Raw genomic sequence first — 25,411 nt, forward strand, 5'->3', positions numbered from 1 at the left:
GCATTGAAAATCAGAATTGAAGGTACATATAGTATTAGAATTAGTTTTATCTTTTAGGATTACTTGTGAAAAGAATTGAGGAGTAAAAGTCAATGATGCTTATTTTTAATCCCTCAAAAGATTTTCTTTTTAAATATCATTACTGGCCTAAAAAGTGTTTGACTATGTTTTGGTGTAAAGTTTTATAGTTTTGAAAGTTATGTAGAAAAGTTTTCCTGGTATGCTAACTGGTTTGCTACTTATTTTAGTATGCTAACTGGTTTGTTATTTTCTCAAGTATGCTAACTGTCTCAACTCTGCACAACATCGCAGAAAATGACAAAATAACGGCTATTTTCTTGAAATTCGTATCTGTAACGTTCAAATGAGTTCTGCAACGGTAAAAAACGTTCCAAAGCTATAAATACACCTTCCTTTGGCCATTTTGCACTTAATGAAAGTCCCTCTACTGTTCAAAATCATTAAAGCTTTCATTCAAAAGTGCTCAAAGTGATTTATTGCTCATCATTGGCTTATTTACTCAACTCTTCTTTATAGATTCTGTTGTATTGAGTGAGAGTGAGTTTTAAACACATTATTATCATTTGTGAGAGGTCATTCAAGCACCTATTGAAGCTTGGTTGTGAAAAGTGTTTGGGATAACACTTGGTAGAAGTGTAAAGCTACTTGTAAAAGCTTTGGTGTGAAGATTTGTAAAGGGCTTTGTCTCTTGCCTTGAAAAGAGAAGAATAGTGGAGTGAAGACTCAAAGTGGGATCTTTGAGAGAGTGGATGTAGGCTAGTTAAAGCCGAACCACTATAAAAATTTCAGTGTTCATTTTCTCAACCCTTGCTCTTTACATTTATGCAATTTAGCTTTATGATTGATATGCTTTTGCTGATATGAAAATTGATATCATATGCTGTTGATCTTGCTGCTATCTGAGAAAAACAGTTTACTGCTAAATCTGCTGATATCTGATATAATCTGCTTGTTGTTAAATCTGCTGTCAGTTAGTATATCTGGTATTCTGCTCTGGTTGCTGTGTTAAAAATCTATCCAGATTACTGATATATTTACTGAATGCTAATATAGTCTGTTATATCAGTATACTGATTGCATATAGCTTAACCTTGAGTCAACTTGTCAAAAGAGTTATATTGTTCATATTTCACATTAGTCAATTAAGTTGAACCTAGCTGCAATTTTCAAAGGTTTTGAGCAAGAACCGAAAATTGTTTTTAAAGTCCAATTCACCCCCCCTCTTGGACATATTTTGGGACATCAGGTGTTTACCGAAAGCGACGCTCTATGTCGGTGCTCGAGTATGGTGTTAAGTGAGCAAGGGTTTTCACATCATGGATGGGTGTGGGTAAAGAAATTAGTCCATAGGACAGATAGTAGAACAGATAGTAGAACAGAACACAAGATAAATATAGAAAACAATTATAAATATAAAGAGACCAATTAGAAAAGAACAAGATAGGAGGAGGATCAGGGTTGGTACTTATAATGTTGGATCACTTGCAGAAAAATTAATGAAGCTTATGAATACCTTAGAAAAGAGAATGGTGAATATTGCTTACATTCAGGAGATTAAATATGTAGGAGAGAAAAGTAAGGAAGTGGGTAATTCATGGTACAAACTATAGTTTACCGAAAATGAGAGAAACAAGAACGAAGTGGGCATAATCATAGACAGGACATTGAAAGAAGCAGTAATAGCTGTGAAAAGAGTAGGAGATAGAATTATACTAGTAAAACTAGTACTAGAAGGAGAAACAATAAATGTAGTTAGTGCTTATACCCCACAAATAGGACTAGACAATGAGAGTAAACAAAGGTTTTTAGAAAATATGGATGATTTAATGCAAAACATGCCGAATGAAGAGAATGTTTTAATTGGTGGAGATTTAAATGGACATGTAGGAAGTGATAGACAAGGTTATGAGAATGTTCATGGAGGTTTTGGTTTTGGCAGTCGAAATGAGGAGGGAAAAAGCATCATGGATTTTGCTATGACATATGACCTAATACTAGCAAATATCTACTTTATAAAAAGAGAGTCACATTTAGTAACTTTCAAAAGTGGGCAACATAGAAGCCAAATCGACTTCCTCTTAATCAGGAAGACAAATAGAGCTCTATGCAAGGATTGCAAGGTCATTCCTGGAGAGGCTTTAACAAGTCAACATCGGTTGGTGGTCTTGGATGTGAAGTTTAGGAACAATTCAAGTAAGGTTAGAAGAAATAGTGTAGCTCGAACATAGTGGTGGGAGTTCAAAGGAGTAAAGTAAGTGAAGTTCAAAAATAAGCTTCTCGAGTCTGGAGTATTGAAGCTGAATATGGAGGTTAATGATATATGGATACGATGGCATCAAAGATTAGAGAAGCAGCTAGAAAAGTACTTAAAGAGTCTAAAGGACATGGACCACCCTCAAAAGAGAGATGGTGGTGGAATGAGGAAGCACAAAAGGTAGTGAAGTGAAAAAGGGAATGGTATAAGAAATTACCTAAATGTGATAATAATGAGGCATATGAACAGTACAAGATAGCAAAGAAAAAGCAAAAAAGGCAATTAGTCAAGCAAGAGCACAGGCCTTTGAAAAGTTATATGAGAAACTTGGAACTAAAGAATGGGAGAAATATATTTATAGATTAGCAAAGAAGAGAGAAATGAAATGTCAAGATCTCAATCAAGTTAGGTGCATTAAGGACAAAGAAGGAGAAGTGTTGGTGAAATATGAGGACATTAAAGAAAGATGAAGAAATTATTTTAATGATCTCTTTAATAATAGTCAAAATGGTAATAGCGTGAATATAGACTTTAGAATAATAGAAAAGAATGTGAATTATACTAGAAGAATTAGATCTTTAGAAGTAAATGAAGCACTTAAGAGAATAAAAGTGGGTAAAGCCTGTGGACCCTATAAAATACCAACTGAAGTGTAGAAATGATTGGGAGATATGGGAGTAACATGGTTAATTAAATTATTTAATAAGATTCTAAACTCAAAGAAAATGTCTGATGAATGGAGGAGGAGTATTTTAGTACCTATTTTTAAAAATAAGAGAGACATACATAGTTGCTCAAACTATAGGGAAATTAAACTCATGAGCCATACTATGAAGTTGTGGGAGAGAGTTATGGAGCATCGACTACGTCATGATACTTCTATCTCTTTCAATCAATTTGGTTTAATGCCCGGTCGTTTAACTATGAAAGCGATCTTTCTCATTAGAAGCTTGATGGAGAAATATAGAAACGTGAAGAAAGATCTACACATGGTTTTTATTGATTTGGAGAAGGCTTATGATAGTGTTCCAAGAGATGTCTTATGAAATGTGTTAGAACAAAAGAGGGTATCTATTAGGTACATACAAGTGTTGAAAGATATGTATGAAGGAGCAACTGCTATTATGCGCACAGTGGGAGGGGACACAATAGATTTTTCGATCTCAATTGAATTACACCAAGGATCAGCTATAAGCCCTTACCTTTTTATATTAGTTTTAAATGAATTGACGAAACATATACAAGAGAGTATTCCTTGGTGCATGATGTTTGCGGATAAGATTGTTCTGATAGATGAGATACGAGAAAAAGTCAATAGAAAGCTAGAGCTTTGGAGAAGTACTCTAGAGTCAAAGGGTTTTAAATTAAGTAGAACGAAGACAAAATACATGCATTGCAAGTTCAGTGAAGGCCAAACTGGTGATAGGGAAAGAGTTAGTTTGAATAGAGCGGTACTGTCCCAAAGTAATTATTTTAAATATCTAGACTCTGTCCTTCAAGTAGATGGGGGATGTGAGGAGGATGTTAGTCATAGGATTAAAGCCGGATGGTTGAAGTGGAGACGTGCTACGAGAGTTTTATGTGATCGCAAGATTCCCAATAAGTTGAAAAGAAAATTTTACCGTACAGCCATACGACCGGCTATATTATATGGTAGTGAGTGTTGGGCACTAAAAGAGTAGTATGCGTCTAAAATAAGAGTTGCAGATATGAGAATGTTAAGGTGGATGAGTGGCCATACTAGACTAGATAAAGTCCGTAATGAGAGTATTAGAGAAAATGTAGGAGTGGTGCCAATTGAAGAAAAGTTGAGAGAAGGGAGATTGAGGTGGTTTGGTCTTGTGAAGCGTAGACATACGGAGGCTTCAGTTAGATAAGTAGAGTACATTAGGTTAGAGGATAGAAAGAAAAAAAGGGGTAGACCTAAATTGATTTGGAGGAGAGTAGTACAACATGATCTATAAGCATTATACATTTCTGAGGATTTAACCCAAAATCGTTTAGAGTGGAGAAAGCGAATCCATATAGCCAACCCAAAATTTTTGAGATAAAAACTTAGTTGAGTTGAGTTGTAATTTATAATATATATATATATATATATATATATATATATATATATATATATATATATATATATATATAATATAATTTTACTCATTTTTATCTCAGGATTTATAATTTATTTTGAAATAAAAATGACTTTTCGTTTCCCTTTTATCAAATACTGTTGATGTAAAAAAAAAAAAGGATGACGTAGATGATATAGAGACTGACATGGATGACATAGGCATTAGCGTTGATTAAAATAATAATATTAACATTTTAAAATAATTTAAAAATTAAAATATAAAAAGAAAAAAGTTAAAAAAAAAAAAATATAGTCGCATTAAGAAGTGTAAAAATACAGTTGCAGTGCAATGCAACACACCCATTGACCTTGTGTTTAGAAATTCAATGGACACATAAATTGGTCGTTTGCATTATGTAACGAGGGTTCTTGAATAAAAAGATAACAACTAGTCTACACAGTATAAACATCTCATTTAATTGATGACCATTCCATTCCCAACATTAATTTTATCTACTAGACTTTAATTTAGTTATTGTCTGTAACATGCTGGTTCTACAACAATAAGACATGAACTGGGAGCTGTTAAATCTTAGTGTATTTAAACTTCTACATGAAATGAGGATAGTGGATCCACAATTGGTAGCTATATATATATACTCTGTTTTATTTTGTTTTTTTTTTCATAAAAAAACAGAGCATTTTAATTATTTGCTATGTTACCATTTTGATTGTTGAATGTTTACATTTATCAAATATAAGTCTAGTCCCCACGCTATAAAGCAAAGCCAAAATATGGCACAAAATACAATGTTCAATATATTGTTCCATGTTTATATCTTGTACAATACTTGCTAGTGTTATAATTTTCAAAGGGTTTTTTTTTTTTAATTGAATTGTTGTTCATATCCATACCAGAATGCAATATAATTAAAATAAACCAGTAGTATGAACACCCCCACTTTCATTTTTCATTGCCATATAAAATCCATTAAAGACGCATATTATATATGTAGTTTATCATATCATTTGCTAATTTTGATTAGCATGAGTGTACATTTTCTCTGTAACGTCCTGAACTTTTTTGCTCTAAACAGTACTATTTTTAGTCCATGAATAGTACTATTCAAAGTCAGTTTGAGGGCTAAAAATGAAGTGAAAATAAATTGAAATAAGTAGTATAAAAATTAAAGTGATTATCGGGTAATGAAGTTAAAGGTCATTATCGAGAAAGATTAATTGTAACCCATTGAAGGGTATTTTAGTCATTTGACACTTAGAGTTGACTTTTGACTAAAATATCAATTAAATTAAGTGAAATTAATGTAGGAAAAAAATGAAAGAATTTTTAATGAAAATACAAATAGATAAGTATAATTGAAAGAAGAAAATGAAGACATAAAAATTTAATATCAATTATGACGTAAGCATAATTTCATTATGACCTAATTAAAAATTTAATTAAAATAAGTGAAGGATAAATATAAGAGTAAAAGACAAATTTGCATTAAATGAAAATTGATCTTCTTCTTCCCTCATCCTCTCTTAGCCGAACCACTTCCATTAGAGCCTGTCCCCATTTTCTTTATTTCAAGCTCAATTTACTTGCCTTCCTCTCCATATTTTCCATAATCCTCAAAACAAAAACTTAATTTTAAACCTTGCTAGAGTGATTAGTAGCAAAAAGAAGAGGAGAAATTGAAGTTAGCAAGCTTGGGAATTTCAACAATTGAGGTAAGTGCTAAATTTAAGTCTCTTTCTACTTCTAGTGTTGAAAATAAGTTAAACTATGATGGAGTTGAATAAAAATTGATGTAAATGATGTATAATTGAAACCCTTGAAATTTCGGCCAGCTTATGGTAATGAGGGTTTGATGTTCTTAATTGGAATTAATCCTTGATTCTAACCTTGGTGAAGTATTAAACATGAAAGACAATTTGAATTGCATGCGTTGTATGAAATTGAGATTATGTAGTTAGGGTTTTGAAGGGAAATTTGGAGGTTTAATGATATGATGCTCAATTGATGTTGTTGAGGTCAAATATTAACCATTTGATGAGAATTGGTTCAGTTTTGAAGTTGGTTGTGGTGTTGAATTGATGAATTGGGAGTGTGTTTCTATACAGGGATTCTGGACCCTGAGTCCAGTGTGTTTATATGGCCATAAGTAGAGCTACATAGGTTCAATTGGTGTGAGGCCAATCCGAAATTAAACCTTAGACATAATGCTAGAAATGGTATGAAGAAAGCTTGCCCAGAAATTGACCATAGCTTACCCTAAAATTGGCTTGAATCCGGATGTGGTATTTTGGATCTAGACAAAATGATCATATGAATAGTATTTAGTAAATTAGGTATAACTTACTCTAGCAAACTCCAAATTACTTGATTCTTGAACCCATGGAAACCTGAGACATAGTAGAATATTTTTCATGAAGATCATAAGACCTAATTTTGACCCTAACTAATTTAAATTGCTAGACAAATTTAGTCCATCAAAACTGCTTGAACTAAACCTGACCTAAAAATCCTGAAATTTAGGATATCCGACCAGTTGTAGTAAAAATGCCATAACTCAGTCTATAAAACTGCAAATGTAGTGATTCAAAATCTAAAATCTTCATAAAACCTAGAGCTATAACTTTAATGTTTTGACTAGAACTTGGATCTCAATGAAACTTAGGGAAATTGCAAGGATAAATCAGGAACTTCAATCCTGAAATTCCTGTACTTGGAGCAAATTGCCAATTAACACCCGAATAATAATAAGATCATAACTTCTACTAAAAAACTCCAATTGGAGTGTATCAAAATAATTTAGAAAGGTAAGACAAAGGCCTAAAACTTTGTTTTAGGGACCTAAACCCAGTTATGAGCCTAAAGTGTTCAAAAATTTCTTACAAAAATTGGTAAAGATTCTGGAAATTTAATAAGGTGCAGGGTTTAGTACCCTGGACCCGCCTTTGGCAATTTGATCATAATTTGAGTTACAAACCTTCAAATTGAATGATTCAAAAAGGGAATTAAATTTAAAATATAGAGGAAAAACTTTCATGAAGAAAGTGTACCCAAATGGTCATTGTAGCTTGACCAGATTTCTGAGGGAAGATACAACACAAATTCTGAAATCTATGAAATCCTTGTAAAATGACTTTGAATGTGAAAGGTATTCAACTTAAATGATCTAATGAACTCATAAACCATATGAATATACATTTGGGATTTATATTTCCATCATCAATGAAAAGAAAATGCTTTGAGCATGAATAGAACATGAGTGAAATAATGGAATAATGTGAATGCTTAAGAATAGTGATTGCCCTTATATGCCTAGATATTAGTGTCCGGTTTGATAGATTGGCATGCCAAGAAAGGACGAGTTAGCAGTACTGCCTATGCCTTTATGCCATTCTATTATATATGGCATTTATGCCATTCTGATGTATATGATTTTATACACATGATTTTATGCTTGATTATAGCTTTTGAGCTATTCTGTTGATATTATGGCTTCCAGCCATTTTGCATACATGGTAGACATTATGTGTCCCATGGTATGATGGCCCTAGGCACCTCGGTGTCTAGTGTTTAAAAACCTGCATATCCAGTCTAGTTAGTCAGTCATAGGTTACTTGGGCAGTGATAAGCGCTAAGGAATAAAAATCGATATTAATTTAATGTGAAATAAATTATAAATCATAAAAAATGCATTTTATTCAGGTAAATATAAACATGAGTTAATTTCATTTATTTATATGGTTTATTTTTATTTTATTATTGCACCACTAAGCGTTATGCTTAGCGCGTGGATTTTTCCTCGCATAGGTACTGGAGATAAGGATAAGCCCCAGTAGACATCCGACTGAGATAATTGGGATCAGATCTGCATCAGTGTCAGATAGTGTCACCTCCTCACGCAGTGCATTTTGGTGGGGTCTGCTAGCCCAAAGCAGTATAATTTTGTACATTGTAAATATTCCTTAATTTTGTAATGTAAATTATAAATTTATATAATTAAATTTGTATATGATGTAAATAAATAAATTTGTAAATTTTCATGCATGATGAGAGTTTGAAATTTGAAATTGAATGAGATTTTAATTTTGACATATTGAGATGATGATGGAATGTGAAATTGATATATAAAATTGTTTTAAACAGATGAATAGAGTAATATGCCAAATATTAATAAAACAGGGGAAACTACGTCATTTCTCTGATTGAAAATTTTGATTTTAAAATATATAATTGAGATTTAAATTAATCATGACTTAAATAAGATATGATAAGGTGCTCCGACACAGAGTGTGATAGTTCTTACTTGACTACACTGTAGACCGAGTATGGGGTGTCACATTCTCACTCATGAGTACATATTTTCTCACTCCTATAAATACAAAATTTGTTTCTCATATTTAGAACATAAAATTGTTCGAATCTCGATTTGATAAAAACTCAGTTTAATTCAACTATTTTTTAAATGAAACTAGCTCAAATTTCACAGCATTCGGGTCATTAAAATTTATAAGTTAACTTATTCATAGATTTGAGAGTCAACTCATTAACAAGTTTGTTTATAAAAAAATTTATATTAGTTATTATATTTTATTATATTATAAATGTTTATTTTTATTTATAATAAAATAATATATTATTTAAAATTATAATATAATTGATACATAATATTTATTTAAAATATAATTATTTATAATTTAAATTTAATTTTTTATAAAAATTAAGTTTTTTTTTTTGTGTGAGAGCTAATAAAAACTACATCATTTAAATTTCATACATTTAAACATAAAACTCATTAAAACTACAAATGAATGAAGTTACTCATAAACTACTTGAGATTTAGTTCGATAAAAGCTCGGCTCGATTTTATTCATTTAAAACTCATTTTTTTAAATAAAATTTGAACTTATTGATATAAGATTTGAGTTTGAAAAATTTTTGACAAATCAAGTCTAAAATACTTAAAAAAAAATTTTAACGAATTAAATTTGAACCATTCAAAGCTTAGCTCGACTTTTACCGGTTCTTTTCGTTCCTAATATTTTATGAAAGAACGTATACTTTAATAAAAAAAATATTAAAATTTAACATAATGCCCTCGATAATTTCCCCCATAACTTCTGTCCTAAAACAATCATCCTCTCTTTCTGCACCATTGTCATCTATCATCTATACACCAACTGTTTTTTTTTTTTTTTTTTTTAACAATTCATCAACCAACTTCGCTCTCTATTATTCAGGTTTTTTACTAAAAGGGTATAATAAAAAAATATATATATATACACAAAAAAAAAGTAAGTTTAAATTTAATTATTAAAAAAAATAAATTATATTGAAGTAAAAGATAAGAGGGTGATACATTATTTATAATTATGTTTTGAGGTTCGAACACTATTATAAATGATATATAAATTTTAAATAAAATAAAATAATTAAAAAATTTAAAAGAAAACTGAACACTACTTATAATAGCGTGCAGCTTTTGTTTTAATTTTTTTAATATTTTATATTATATTTTAAATAAAATATAAATATTATTTTAATAAATAATACACAGCTCAACTCAATTAAATTTTTATTTAAAAAATTTAGAGTCGGTTATATGAATTCGCTTTCTCCACTCTAAATATTTTAATAAATAATAATATAATAATTAATATTATATATTATAATATTTTACTACAAAAAATTATTTTTAATTTAAAATTAAATTAAATTTTAATTAAATAAAAATAAAAATATAAAATATTATTATAATAAAATAATTAAAAATTAAATGAAAAGCTAGATATTATAATAATATTTTATATGTTAATTTTTTATTTAATTAAAATTTAATTTAATTTTAAATTAAAAAAATTTATAATAAAAATATTATAATATATAATATTATTTATTATAATATTATTTATTAATATAATATTTATTTTATTTAAATTATAAAATAAAATAATTAAAAAGTTAAAACGAAAAAGCTGGACGGTCTCCAACTTTTTATTTAATTTTTTAATTATTTTATTATAATAACATTTTATATATTTTTTTTTATTTAATTAAAATTTAATTTAATTTTAAATTAAAAAATAATTTTTATAATAAAAATATTATATTATATAATATTAATTATTATAATATTATTTATTAAAATAATATTTATATTTTATTTAAAACATAAAATAAAATATTAAAAAAATTAAAATAAAAACTAGATGTTACTGTAATTATTCCTTTTAATTTTTTTATTATTTTATTTTGTTTAAAATTTATACGCTATTTATAAAAGTGTCTGAATTTTAAAACGTTATTATAATTAGTGTCATGTCTTTTTATCTTCTACCTCAACATAATTCACCCAATTTTAATAATTAAATTCAAATCCATCCTTTCGGGTATATATATTTTTTTATTACATCCCTTTGGTAAAAAAATCCCTATTATTCACCATATAATACACCTAACACTTTTGGCTTAAAACTTAATTACACTCATGTATTTATTAAAAAAGTTTAATTTAATATATTTTTAATTTTTTATCTAATTTAACTAAAAATTTTCAATTTAAACTTAATTTAATTTAAAAATTAAGAAAATCAATAAATTTAATCATAAAATTAAGAAATTAAACTTCTTAATTTTTATTTAAATTAAGAAATTAAAAAATTTAGCTCATAAATTTTAATTTTTGAGCTAAATAAAGCTTAAATTGAAACTTTTAGACTAATTTTAATAAAAAATTAAAAATTAACTTGAACTTTTCAATAAATACAAAGACTAAATTAAATATTTTACTTTTTATTTTTATGATCAATTACCCTAATGCGATGACTTAGATTGTTAAACCCTTTGCATCACTGCAGGGGATAAGTTTAACGTTTTGCTTTTTATTTTTACGACCAATTAGCCTAATGCAACGACTTAGATCGTTAAAACCTTTGCATCACTGCTTATCAAAAGCTCAAAACCTAGTCCTTCCAAACGAAAGGAAAAACAGTAGCCCGTGGAGATAGCGAGACCAATGGTAGATTGGAGGTTGAAGAACCTGCGTCTACCTTGCAGAGAGAAGAGCAAAGTTCCCTAGGAGACAGGAGAGCAGAAACAAAAGGGGAAAAGAAGAAAATACAAGACCTGAAACGAAACAAAATATGCCTTAGAGGGGGAGTTCTGCAGTCATTTTCTAGTTTATGCTGCTGCACTTTTTTTTTATATTCTATTTAACGTCCCACATCTCAAAGTAACTCTCCCCCATCCCACCATTAGAATTTGGCAGCAAGAAATTCTCGGGAGAATAAATTAAAATAAGCAACTGCATTCGATTATAAACAATGCAACAAGGTAATCACTAAAAATGGTGGTGAAAATTCATGGCGAATTGCTCTTCAGGAATTCTTTCTACCTTGATGGCAATTCAATGTTGAGCTTGCCTTCTACTCTGTTGGCAGATTATGTTTTACTGTGCGCACTAAGAAGTAAAAATCAATCTAATCAACAACTCGATACTTTTTAGCAACTTACACAATCAGTTCTTGCGAAACACATGGTTGTATGGTGTGCAATGCTAGGAAGCTGCATCTCATTAAGCTAATTCCAGTTACAAATTACATACAAAATTATGAGAGGCAACTTTATACAATTTCCCATCAAGTTAAACAATAATTGTTGGCAACAGAAAAAGAGTAATGCAAATATTGTTGCAGTTCCTTATGTTGAGCTAAAAATTAGAATTCTCAATTGGCAAGGAGAAGAGACATGTACAACAAGGATTCTGCAATGGAAAAAAAAAAAAAAAAAAAAGGCATCAGAATTTCGACCAAATCAACATCAATATAGAAGAACTCGAGACAAACAGAAGTACAAATTTGACTCGTGAAAGCAACATGCACTGAAGAGGTAATTTAAAGAACAGATGCTATACATGGGTATGCTTTGTACATAATGTTCCATTAGTTGCCAAGATTTTTAAGACGAGAATTCAAACTTTACAATTAAGAATGTGCACCATCAAAAAATTTTAACTGCTATTCATCTTCCCTACAGTTTACTTTTTTGCAAGTCAGCAACAAGTCTTGGTAAACCAAAGCTGAAGAAATTAGAAAAACACACCTGATAGTGTCTAAATAGATCTTATCCCTGCCAGATGTCAAATGTCAAAAGAATGTGTATTATGTGTACAAAAGAAAACTTCACTGGTGTTCAACATTATTCAGGACTTCAGGCAAGTAATTGTATTCCACTTGACCAGTTGGAGGCGTAGGGGGTTTAATCAATACTTTCAAAGATTCCATGATAGCGGCAAAGGAAGGCCGTTTCCAAGGCTCACTGCAGCAAAGTCACTCATATTAACAAAAATGCACTGAGACAAAGTTAAGTGTATGCAATAAGTTGTTATATGAATAAAAAATTTAAAACTAACTTTGCCCAGCAAGCCTCAATTATGGTGGCAACTTGAGGATTTAAATCTCGTGGAATTTCAAGTCTCTTGCCCTTAAATCCAACAGCTGCTACAACCTACAACAATTGTGAGTGCAAATAAGTAAGCAGATATGAATTGATAAAATTATAATAATATTAAAGAATGAAATTATGAAAGGCAAGAAACTAGCATCCCATTGAATAATCCCACGAAAGTCTCATTGAATGCCTATATATATTGCTGTTTTAAAACAATTTACCAAAATAAAATGACTTAATTGAGCACCAGCAAGCGCACAGGAGTCGCTGCAACTTCAAAACTTCCACCTTGCAACTAGGAACATAAGCCTCAAAGGGCAAAACTGACCCTGTTTTAGCGACCAGGCCATTGCTAAAAGTTGCCAAAACGCTATAATTTGGAACCATTTGTGACAAACATGAAACCCCAATCAAAGCAAAAAAACACGAGACAATGATAAACCTATTTTTTAATAGATATTTAGGCATAACAGCTTGCATCAAACAATAATTCTTTATACCAGTCCTCCTCAAGAAGACAAAAGCTCTAGTGTGAGTCCTGTAAATTGAAGTCACTTAAAATGGAAGACAGCTTTTTATTGTTTCAACCTACTTACTACCAGGGAAACAATTTCCTAAGCATGGGTTTCTTTTACACAAGCTAAGTGTCCATAGAGAAAAAACCTCAACCATTTGTGTTCCATAATTCAAATGCAATCATGCAACTTCAGAAAACAAACCTGTGCAGGATTTAAATTGCTCCAGGGTTGTTGCAGTGTTGCAAGTTCCCATAAGATGACACCAAAACTGTATATGTCTGACTTTTCATTTGATGGTTCATCACGGAGAACTTCTGGTGCCATCCACTCAGGCTAATAAAGCAGAAGAGATTATTATTATTATGATTAAGCTTATATTGTAATAAACAGTGTCCACCACCTTAAACCAAAGACACATTCCACTGGTCGTTAATTATAACAGCACTTACAGTCCCCGCTGCTGACTTGGATGAAAGAAATGTGTTTGCTTTGAGACGAGAGAGCCCAAAATCACAAACCTGAATAGAGCAGAGAAATGTGAAGAAACCAATTAGTAACAAAACTAAAAGTAAACTAACAGTTTGTACAGTGGCAAGGGGTGAAGGGAACAGAGAGAGAGAGCTCGGAAGTCATATAAAGAGAAGACAACAGGTCAGGTATATTAAGGTACTTGACCAACCCAATCAGATTATACAAAGTTTAGATATTCATAAACGTGCTTTGAAAAGTTATGGGTTTAGTACATCATACAGCTGCTACCTAAACTTACCTGAATCTGAATGCATAAATTACTAGTAAATACATAATCATATATTTTTATAGCATTTTGGATCAACTTTTCGACCATTACATAAGAGAAAAAAGAGATTTAAATATTCCTATAGGATTGATCATCAAGTTCTTTAAAAAATATATAATTACTAACCAAAAAATTATAAAAATTTATTGGGTTTAGAGGGGCTCGGATAGTGTTAATCGGATTTAGCACAGATACAAGTAACAAGGGATGAACCTTAGTAGGATCTAAGATGGGTTCAGATAATAGAATTACTAAACCAGCTTCAAGAATGGGTAAAGAAAATTTTATGGATAATATACCCTGTTGCCATTCCTAGCCACATGCACAAGCTTGCACAGTGCTGGTGTTCCAAATGAGATGCTAATAAAATTTCTCCATATAAAAATTTGTTAGCAAATGACACAAGAACCATATATTCCAATAATTCATCAAGTTATAATAACAACATCCAATCCTAGGTCCTCCAACCCCACTAAACATGTTTAACCAGGAACAGTCAAGCTTACATAGGACACGGCCAATGTAACAGTATATACACACTAGATAACCAAATAAACTGAACATACTGGCTATGATTGGGCAAAGCCACTAGCAGTCAAGAATAAGAAGACAACAATAGCGTACACTAGCAGCTATCCAAATTCAGTTTTTTCTGTGAAAAAATAGTTCCAACTTAGCAAATTAGCAAGGTTTCATGTCCGACAAATGAAATTCATTCATGACTATAGAAGGGAATGCTGTAAACTCATATTCCTAGTTCACCTATCAATAAACTGGCAATTAGTAACCTACTGGCAAATATGAGTTGTTAGTCCTACCTTCACTGTATATTTTTTGTCAACCAATAGATTTGGAGATTTTAAATCTCTATGAACAATTGGAGGATTTCGTTTGTGAAGATAATTCATACCCTTTGCCTGAGAAAAACAATAACAACTAAATTAGACCTGACATAAAATCATGATTTTAGCCCATAACAAGCTGAAAACAAAAGAAAAGGGAAATTTCATTTTTTAAAAAAAATGAAGTTATCAAATGCATACCACATCATAAGCCATACTTAACCGACGCCTTTCATCCAATGCCTCTTTTGCACCAGACTTATGCAAGAGCCTAAACAAGCTACCTCTGCAGTGAAAACCCAAAAATTCAGTTTTTTTAACTTCTTAAAGAATAAATATATGCACATAAGAATGAGGAGAAAAATTTTAGAAACAATAAATAAATACTTTCCACACATTCCACATTATAAAAGAAATAGAGGAAGCAAGGGATATTCCCAAGGGGACAATGAAGAACCTTGATAAATATTCTGTCACTATGGATAAGTTTGGGGGCTGAGTAACCGCACCCATGAAAAGAACTATATTTGGATGTCGTAGGCGTTTCATTATTGCAACCTAACAAACGAAGGGCAAGAAAATAAACAAATCAAATCAAAACCAAGAAAAGCAATCTGAAAATTCTGGCCAATACATACCTCCCTCAAAAATTCCTTGAAGCGTTCAGCATGAAAATCTTGCTCCATGAGAATTTTCACAGCAACATCCTGTGAATAACACAAATGTTTTTGAAAATATGTAATACAAATGAGGAGACAGAAGAAAGAGGAAAATATATAATAACACCAAATTTAATATTAAAACACAGATATACTTGAATTCTGAAGTTGAAGTTACTGGCAACAAGACATAAAAATTAAAAAAAAAAAAACAGAAGACACTTCAAGAAAACTGATTCAAAGGAAAAAGTAAACAGAACTATACATTAAACTTCAAGAGTTCAAGTTGAAACAAAAATACAAATACAGACATATGCACACACATATGCATATGCTTACACACAACTGCACGTATTGGCAATGATATAACAAGAGACAATTCTTGCCACAAAATACAGCCTGAAAACATGAAACAAAGGTGTACTCCGCAAAATACCAATTACATAAGTGCATGATCAATTACATATCATAGGATTAGGTGCATCAGTTTCAGTGTGAATGAAGAGAACTCAGGGTCTTCATCATTGTCTGAACAATAAGCAACATAACTATTGCATCACTATAGTGAATATGGTGAAGGAAAATGCATGAAAACTTTCTGTCCAACATCATCAAGATATTAATATTCATTTGGGTGTGAATTTGACCAAAATTAAAACCACTTTGAATTCTGGCTTGAGTCATCAATTATGATTACATGCCAAAGCTACAGAAGTTTAAATTTCGACATTACTTTAGAAGCCATCCAATGATCAAGTAAACTAACTGCTTACATAAGTTTCACTTCCAAATGTGTACGGATGTTCACAGAAATAATATAATCCACAAGAAAATTAGAATGCTTTAACATTCCTTCACCATTTATTAATCGAAACAGAAGTATACTCAAATATAAAACTTACCGAGCCATGCCAATCAGCACGGTGAACAGTTCCAAAAGAGCCTGAAAAAAGACGATACAACTTTTAGTAGTGGCACAGCCTCCAACAAAATATTAGGGCCAATTGCATTATAGAAAGAGAGAAAAATGGTCTCTCTCTCTCTTTCTCTCTCTCTCTCTCTCTCTGCTATTGATATCGTATTCTCACTCCAAGATGTGGCATAATATGAGGGGGGAATATACCTGCTCCAATTCTCTCTTTCAAAACAAGATCACTCCATGGAATGTCCAAATCCTCCACATCAAGTGACAGCTCATTAGATGTTTTACTAGAAACCAGTTGACTAACTTCAGAAAATCTTGAATTTTTACTAGTATCCACTCTCTGATCAGACAATGATAAAAGTGGTTGCACATCTCTATGCCCCATAGTTGGGATATGCTTTAAATGGATGGGATCTTTCATCATATTTGTCGCTTGCTTAATATTCTGTAAAGGATTATACAACTTAAAATTTTGAGCATTTCTATCTTGGGCACTTGTTCGAGCAACTTTCATTGGCAGAGGTAACTGAGAAACTTCACTGCTGTTGGTTGGGACTTGCACAAGGTTATTTTTATCTGCACCTGTACTCTCAATTTGCTTAGGATACATAGAGAATTCTGGAGCTTCATCATCAAGAACAGTAGCCGGAATAACAGCTTTCAACAGTATAAGAGGAATATTCTAAATCAGATTGATATCAAAAACACAGGTCTACTAAACCAGACAGATACATCCAACGATGAATAAACATTAATAAGTAAGAAAAAAAAACTAAAATTAAAATTGCATTTAGAAAAAAAAACTAAAATTAAAATTGCATTTCTCAGCTTGCAATTTTCTCTATCAACTTGAACACAACATTAAAATAAGTGTTGTCTAGAGGCACCCGAGCAAGGCAAAATATAGGCACTTCTCCTGGGAAGCCTCTAGGTGAGACGCCTTCAACTAGGCGCTGCCTACGTGCCCAGGGGAGGCGAGAAAAAGGCAAGAAATTAAAAAAAAAAAAGTTGGGAAAGAGAAAAGCTGACTTGATTTGTTTTCCTCTTTTGGCATCCACACGACTAAAGAATTAGGATTTTGGGATTGCATGACATAATGAATGAAATTGAATAATGCATCTAAAATTTTAAATTATATTATGTGCTTTATGATTTTTGCTTTAACATTTTGTGTTATTAGAGGAATGCTTTTGATCTTAAAATTAAAACATATAATATATTATGAAATTTAATAATTTCTTGATTGTGTAATATGTTTCTGTATTATATATTTAATTATTTATTATTTTATAATAAATTAACGCCTCACTTCGCTAGGGCGAGCGCCTAGCACCTCAGGTGATGGAGGACCTTCTCTCCTTAAGGATGCCTAGCGCTTTTGACAACAATGATTAAAATGTACCAAAATTTTTTTTACTAGCGGCAGACTTAACTTGCCATTCAATTTTACACAAACAGAAGAATATGAACTTCAAAATAAGCAGATTTCAGTTATCCAAAGGAAAGTATCAACTAAAGTAACACAATTTTTTTTATTAGCAGCAGCCTCAACTTTTCCTCCCAATTTTGCAGAGACAGGAGAAGTAAACTTCCAAATCAGCAGATTTCATTTTTCTAAAGGAATTCAGTAATTAAATCCGTATATTACAGATGGAAGAAAGAAATTTAGAAAAGTTCAATAGATTTCCAGTTTTACAATGGGTTTGGGCCTTTTTTTTTTTTTTTTTTTTTGTATGTGAGTGTGTTTTGGAGGGAAGGGGGGGTGGTGTGGTGTTTCAACAACTAACAGCAAAGAAGTGGAAATGTAAAATGTAAATAAATAACATCAACACAATACAAGTATTACAACCACATGACAAGTGCAGGATGTAAAATTGGGCTTCGCCAATGTGTAAACCATAAATCAGTATCACTATCACATTTTCAAGAATGAGATAATCATCCAACTCCATTTAATGTTAAATCACAAGACTTCTGTTCAACCAGCTAAAATGTTATGCCAGAATCCAAGTAAAGAATTCTTGCACAAATAATCACTTCATGCAACAAATTCAGACTTTGCCATGAAGGCAGGCATATAATAATATAGGCAAGTGCTAGTATGAATAACATAGTCAACACTCCAAGAAAAGCAGCCCATAAAAAATAAAAAAATAAAATAAAATAAAATAAAATAAAATAAAAACTGCATCTAAAAGGTAAAATGATAATATCCGCTCTCCAGAAACAAGTCACAGCAATAGGGATTTGCACAATTTTATACAACTGGGTTTTTAGTATTACCTGCTGAAGCATCATCAAATACAAGATTAAGAGATTGGCAATCTGAGAAGTATTGTTTGGCCAAAGACCTGAAATCAATGGTAGGTTCAGCTGATTTCATTCGGGGAAAGCACAATGGTGAAGAAATTGAGATGGAAGAAGGACCATTGAGCAATGAATCAGGCGCGCATAAAGAACCAGGCTTCCCTACCAAATCAACGAGATATTCCCTGAAATGGAGAAGATGTATATAAATTGAGAGGAGATACTTAAACATTGCTGCCGTAAGAACCAAAAATGCAGTCTAGACTACAAATATTTCTAAACCATCACAACAAACTAGAAAATATTACTCAAATTCAACTAATGCAATTAGGAGGAGAAAGAAGAAAGGACGAGAGATGAAGGCACAGCAGACGCATATCCCCTGAAGCCCAGCACATGTTAATTTAGAGAACTAGCATTCATCTTTCACAATTTGTAAAACCACCATCAAGTTTTTAAATTGCAGTTATATTTACCTAGAAAATATAGTTGACACAATTTTCTCCAGTGTTCTAAGCATTATAACTTGATATAAGCTTGAGAACATATTCAGCTCAAATGACACACTACAACAAAATGCTCCATGACTCAAAGATGCCGGTGATATTAAATTCAAGATATGTTGCAAGTAATTATTTTTTTAATTCCCAAGGATAACTGGTCTGCTGAACTATCACAAGAAAACAAAGAAAAAATAATCTGCAACATATAGAGGACGTCAATACTTTTGATCAAGCCTAATGTAAATAGCTAAGTTTCACACATAAAAGAAAAGAACTTTCATCAGGTAATAGTCATATTCTAGGTGTACATTATGAAAAGACCCTGAAAACCAAGAACAATACCTGTCGAGGCCAAATCGCACAAGACATGAGGAAGCATCATCTCTTTTACAGTATTTGCAGCCTCTTGCAATTCGACATGGCAAATCAATAGTGTCAGAAAGCACCTACACAGGTTACATGTGAGTGAGCATTATTCCCTTTCTCCTTCCAAAGAGAAGTTATAAACCACAGCAAATGGAATATCAAGAATGTGTAGAGAAAGCGTTCATTATACTTATGATGAATTATAAAATATTCAATTACTTAAAAGTTGCATATGAAATTTATTATAAAATATTACAATTACTTAAAAGTTGCATGTGAAATTTATTATATGAAATTAGGACCATATGGTATTGAGACCTTACCTTGAATAATAATGCTCGATGTCTGCATAGACCAACCGATAGGCTGCCTATTGGAACCACAACAGATCCCAAGCAATCTTTTAAATCATTACTGCATTCCCTCCACATAGAAATGAAATCATCTTCCGCCACATTGGTTGAACCTCTTACGATAGCAATAAAAACTTCATTAATAAAATAATATAGAGAAGACTAACGCTTAGATTTTTATTTTTATTATTATTATTATTATTTTTTGCTTAGAACTCACCCCATGCGATTGCAGACAAGCTTGGCCAGCTGATCAACTACCTCTTTTGTAGTGATACAGCTGCAAGAAATGCTGTGGACCCTATTTTGGAGTTCCTTCAAGCTTGGATCACTGCGTCGATCAATTAAAACCACTTCCAATGAAGAATCAGCACTAGGATCAACAGACTTTAATGACTCAATAGATGGAATACGACCATTCTCTTGCAAATCAGAGCATACAGTCCACACATATGGATCCATTCCATGAATTTGGTAAAATCCATCCGGAATTTTGTCAAAGTATGATAAGCAACCACTCACCTGATGCACAACAAAATTAATGAGGGGGCATTTGCAACCATAAAAACCAATAAGCAATGAAGATGAATGATATTTACTGTATGTACCTTATTAAATTTAGAAATAGGAAGAACCAAATACAGAGAGAGAAAGGACTTGGCATATTTTAGCTTCCCATTCCCTACACTCAACAGACTGATTCACAAGGTATTAATAAACTAGGACATATTGCAATGCTTGCAGACTCTAGTAAACTATCCAATACTGGATGACACTTTGATACCCATATTACCTGCCATTCCAGGTCATAAGTGGTGACCCTAGATCACAACACATGAAATGTGTGTTGTTATCATAAAACCAGATAAAAGCAACAAAAATCTAATGAAAGCAAAAATCCGATCCTGTATACAAAGTCAAACTAGACACTTCTATTGAGTCCACATGATAATAGCCTATGTTGGTATGATTATAATGTAATGAAGGAACTTCCACTCCATCTCCCCTCCACATTGCTAGTAACAAGAGAATAAGAGAGGCATTGATGATCGACGTGATCCATCTAAGCAATCATTTCCACACGTTTTCCAATAACAAGCACAGGATAAGAGTGATGGATAGCACTAGTCTATCAAAGTAAGGATTCCAGTTATATCCAGTAAAAGAGAAAGAAAGCGATAGCAAGAGAGAGAGAGAGAGAGAGGGAGAGAGAGATGGGAAGGAAGAATGTTCTTTCCCTTTGTACATGATAAAAAAATTTTCGCCTTGAGATTTAGACAGAAAAATTATCAAAATGTTAAGGTCAAAAGGTCTTATGTGTCTTTCTAACACAATTGCCAGAGTGAGATTTATTAGTAGTAGAACAAGAATATCAACAAAATTGCCCTCTTATCAAATCAAAATTACCTTTATTATTTTGGGAGTATTCACTTTGCTTACCACCAATAATATTTCCTTTTATGAGTTCCTTTCCAAAATTGAATAAGCTTTTTTAATTGAATTCATGCAAGGATTGTTTTTAAACATTTTTTATGATTTCATGTGTTTCTTAAACCATTATACATTTGTGTACAAGAAGAATAGAATTAAAATTAAAAAAAGAAAAGACTAAAACAAGTTACATCATTGGCTCTTATAACTAAAAATGCAGGTTCTTTTAAAAATTATACCATAGTTAGAAATATGGCATGTGCCCCTCCAAATTTGACTACAATTGACACAAATTTCAAAGGTTGAGCATATAATTGCAAAAATTAAAAGTATCAGTTATAATTGCAAATTTAAACAGAGGTTTCGATTTTTGTTTCTTTCAGCATTAAGCATTAAAAACAACTGATATGGTGAAACCACCCTTCTTGTACAATTGAAATAAAATTGAAGTACTTAGGGTGACAAAATTACACTTATTTTGAATTTCCCCTAAGGAAAACCAAATGCTAAATGTTTGAGATCATTATTGTGAAGTTTAATTTTTATATCCTATCAGGACTGTGACGGGAAGATTAATCTTCTTTTATTTAGTTCCTCCAATGAGACGAAAATGAGTCAATAGAAAACTAGAGCTTTGGAGAAGTACTCTAGAGTGAAAGGGCTTTAAGTTAAGTAGAACGAAAACATAATATATGCATTGCAAGTTATGTGAAGGCCGGACTGGTGATAGGGAAGGAGTTAGTTTGGATGGAGTGGTACTGCCCAAAAGTAATCACTTTAAATATCACTTCAAGTAGACGGGGGATGTGAGTAGGATGTTAGTCATAGGATTAAAGCCGGATGGTTGAAGTGGAGACGTGCCAAGGGAGTTTTATGTGATCGCAAGATTTCCAATAAGTTGAAAGAAAAATTTTAACGTACAGCCATACGACCGGCCACGTTATATGGTAGTGAGTGTTGGACACTGAAGGAGTCGTAGGTGTTTAAGATAAGAATTGCAGATATGAGAATGTTAAGGTGGATGAGTAGCTATAGTAGACTAGATAAAGTCCGTAATGAGAGAATTAGAGAAAAGATAGGAGTAGTGCCAATTGAGGATAAGTTGAGAGAAGGGAGATTGAGGTGATTTAGTCATGTGAAGTGTAGACATACGGAGGCTCTAGTTAAACTAACTTGGAGGAGAGTAGTACAACATGACCTAGATGCATTACACATTTCCAAGGATTTAACCCAAAATCGTTTAGAGTGAAGAAAGAGAATCAATATAGCCGACCCCAAATTTTTGGAATAAAAACTTAGTTGAGTTGAGTTATTTAGTTCCTACAATGGATAGAAGATATATGTTATTAATAGGATAGTTTTATAAGGATTAATTAATTCTATTTATCCGGTGTAAAAAGAAACCCATGGAAGGAAATAATATTAGTGAAAGTCAACGAGAAACTTCCAAAAAATAAAAGGTAACTTCAATTTAGTTCAATAAGTGGCAACTTTGTCAATTTACAAGTTCAAAACTATGTTGCTCTAGCATTGACAAATCTCTCTATGGTAAAAATTGCCACTCTAAACACGTAGGACTCATCCTATCAAGCAATATGATTTCGCGTACAAACCACACCTGGCACCCACGACTAGCTTTTGCTCAGGACCAACTACTAGAATTGCTTTTAGTATCAAGCAGTATTTCCATCTTCATTGAATTTGATAATTAGATATCAATGGTTTACTTGCTGTGTTCGTGTTAGCAGAAATTGAGTTCTCTGTTGTCAACATCCCTTCATCAACTTCAATGGTATAACTACCATTATCCTTGAACAAACTCAAATTAACCATACTCGATATGCCTTTGATCGATTCTAATCTTCTACTCTCAACCTTCTTTGCATATGCATTCTTCTTTCATCCCAACTACCAGAAAACATTCAAAATATGAGATCATTCTGTGATAGTCTCAACATGCCAGTACTAGCAACTTCATATCCCAGAATGAAAATTTTATCATTTCAACAATCATGCTTATTAGTCAACCAAAACGATTAAAGATGCATCATTTAGATTAGATTCTCAATAATAAAGATACTAATCCATCTAGTAAACTAAGCATTCTCTAGTTACAATAAATGCATGTCCTGGTTTATTTCACTAGTAACTGGACAGACTTGAATTCCACTACCTCATCAACCAATCAGCTTAAATCATCTACAACTCAAGTGTCCATGCAAACCTACTCGAAAATATCAACATTTCTAATGCACTCAAGCCTTCTTCCAAATAGATTTGCAACCTAAATCACACAAGCATACATGCAAAAGCAATATATTCCCATATCCCCACAAGCACAACCAAAACAGAAGTAATATTACAAACGATAAATAAGCATAAGAAATCCTACCCAAAACCGATGAGACAGGGCCTCAGGCGAGTTGGAGCTAGTTGACCGCAACGTCGATTCATCTGGTACCGGATCCAAAAAATTCGGATCATCGGCACAAGTCGCCTCGGACGACAACCTCAAGGCCAACGCCAACTGCAACTGGTAACTCTCCTCCGTCTGTTGCGCCCAGCTCTTCCCAGACGATCCAGTACCCGTCCCCGAAATCACCGCCGCATCCACTGCTCTCGCTCTCATAAAATTCCCATCCTCGTGCATGTATCCATATGCCTCAATCTCATTCCCCCCAGTCGTTGACAACGTTGGGGCATAATACTCTCCAGACAACGAACTCTCACCAAAACTACTCCCGCTCGATTGCCTTTGCAACCCGATCGACGAATACATGTTCAAATTACTAATCCGATTACTATTCGCTTGCTGATTTATTCTGTGATCGCCGCTAGATTCCCAATCGAAGCCCCTATCCAGCTTTAGTTTGCTACTCTTGGAATCACTGGAAATAGAAGAATCGTAGTACGGCGGTGGTGGCGCAGCCGCTAGAGGCTCGTCAGGATACTGGCTAACAAGTGTGTAATTGGATCTTCGACCGGGCATTTCCATGGAGATCTTTAGTTGAGAATTTTTGAGCTCAAAGAAGCAGAAAAACCCTAAATACAGCCATTTTTTGGAGCCCGGTAGAGGTGAGCTGAACTTGGTTGGTTAAGTTTTCTTTTTTCTTTTTTTTTTTCTCTCTCTCTCTCTCTCTCTCTCTCTCTAGACCAGAATTTTGGTTTTTTTTTTCTCTTTTCCTTCCTTCACGATCTCTCTCTAGAATTCCATTGTCGGAAAGAGACGAAAGCGGTGCGGACCGTGCATTCGATAGCGCAATCGTAATATTCCGGGAATTTCTATTAATATAAAGGAAAAAAAATGTTATTTAACCCTTAAGTTTTATGATTAATTATTATTTAATTTTTATATTTTTAAAATAAAATAATTTAATCTTTAATTTATGCTTTCTCCAAAATTGCAAATCTTCTGTTAAAGTTAAAAATTAAATCATCATTAATATACCTTTTATACAACTAAAATTAATTATTAAAATAATTAATCCAAATTCCCAACTTTCCACCATCTTTCTGCACCCTTTTAGGTTCATCACCGCATTTCTAACAAATCCAACGTATCTAGTTGTATACCCACTTACAACTTATGTAAAAGAATTAAGAAATTTAAAAATAAGAATTTTGATATTTATTATCTCAAAAATTAAAGATATATATAAAAAATTACAGCTAACAAATAAGTTCCTAATCAAGTTAAACTACCAAAATTATATCAGAATCATACAATAAAAGGTAATAACAGATATACACACAAAAATTCCTAAATAAATGCCCTAAATAAATGCAAAAAAAGTGGCAGTTAACAGCTGTCTTTCCAATACCCCCCTTCAAATTGGAGCATGAAGATCTCGAATGCCCAACTTGCGAAGAAAAAAGTTAAACTGATCCTTTCCCAACGCCT

General features: G+C 32.1%; 1 protein-coding gene across 1 annotated transcript; it reads right to left on the reverse strand.

The window, feature by feature from the left end:
* Nucleotides 1-11,826: 11,826 nt before the first annotated feature.
* Nucleotides 11,827-24,765, reverse strand: LOC110638554 (serine/threonine-protein kinase CTR1). The gene is made up of 16 exons (XM_058147443.1): nt 23,903-24,765; nt 20,300-20,601; nt 20,050-20,194; nt 19,703-19,806; nt 18,834-19,042; nt 16,749-17,207; nt 16,528-16,568; nt 15,605-15,673; nt 15,424-15,524; nt 15,168-15,252; nt 14,943-15,041; nt 13,775-13,843; nt 13,527-13,658; nt 12,770-12,864; nt 12,460-12,675; nt 11,827-12,121 (listed from the first exon to the last, which is right to left on the reverse strand). The coding sequence occupies exons 1-15, from the start codon at nt 24,503-24,505 to the stop codon at nt 12,540-12,542; spliced, it is 2,649 nt and encodes an 882-aa protein (XP_058003426.1). The 5' UTR covers nt 24,506-24,765; the 3' UTR covers nt 11,827-12,121; nt 12,460-12,539.
* Between the last annotated feature and the right edge of the window lie 646 nt (nt 24,766-25,411).

Source organism: Hevea brasiliensis, chromosome 5 (assembly GCF_030052815.1).
Source record: "Hevea brasiliensis isolate MT/VB/25A 57/8 chromosome 5, ASM3005281v1, whole genome shotgun sequence".
NCBI lineage: Eukaryota > Viridiplantae > Streptophyta > Magnoliopsida > Malpighiales > Euphorbiaceae > Hevea > Hevea brasiliensis.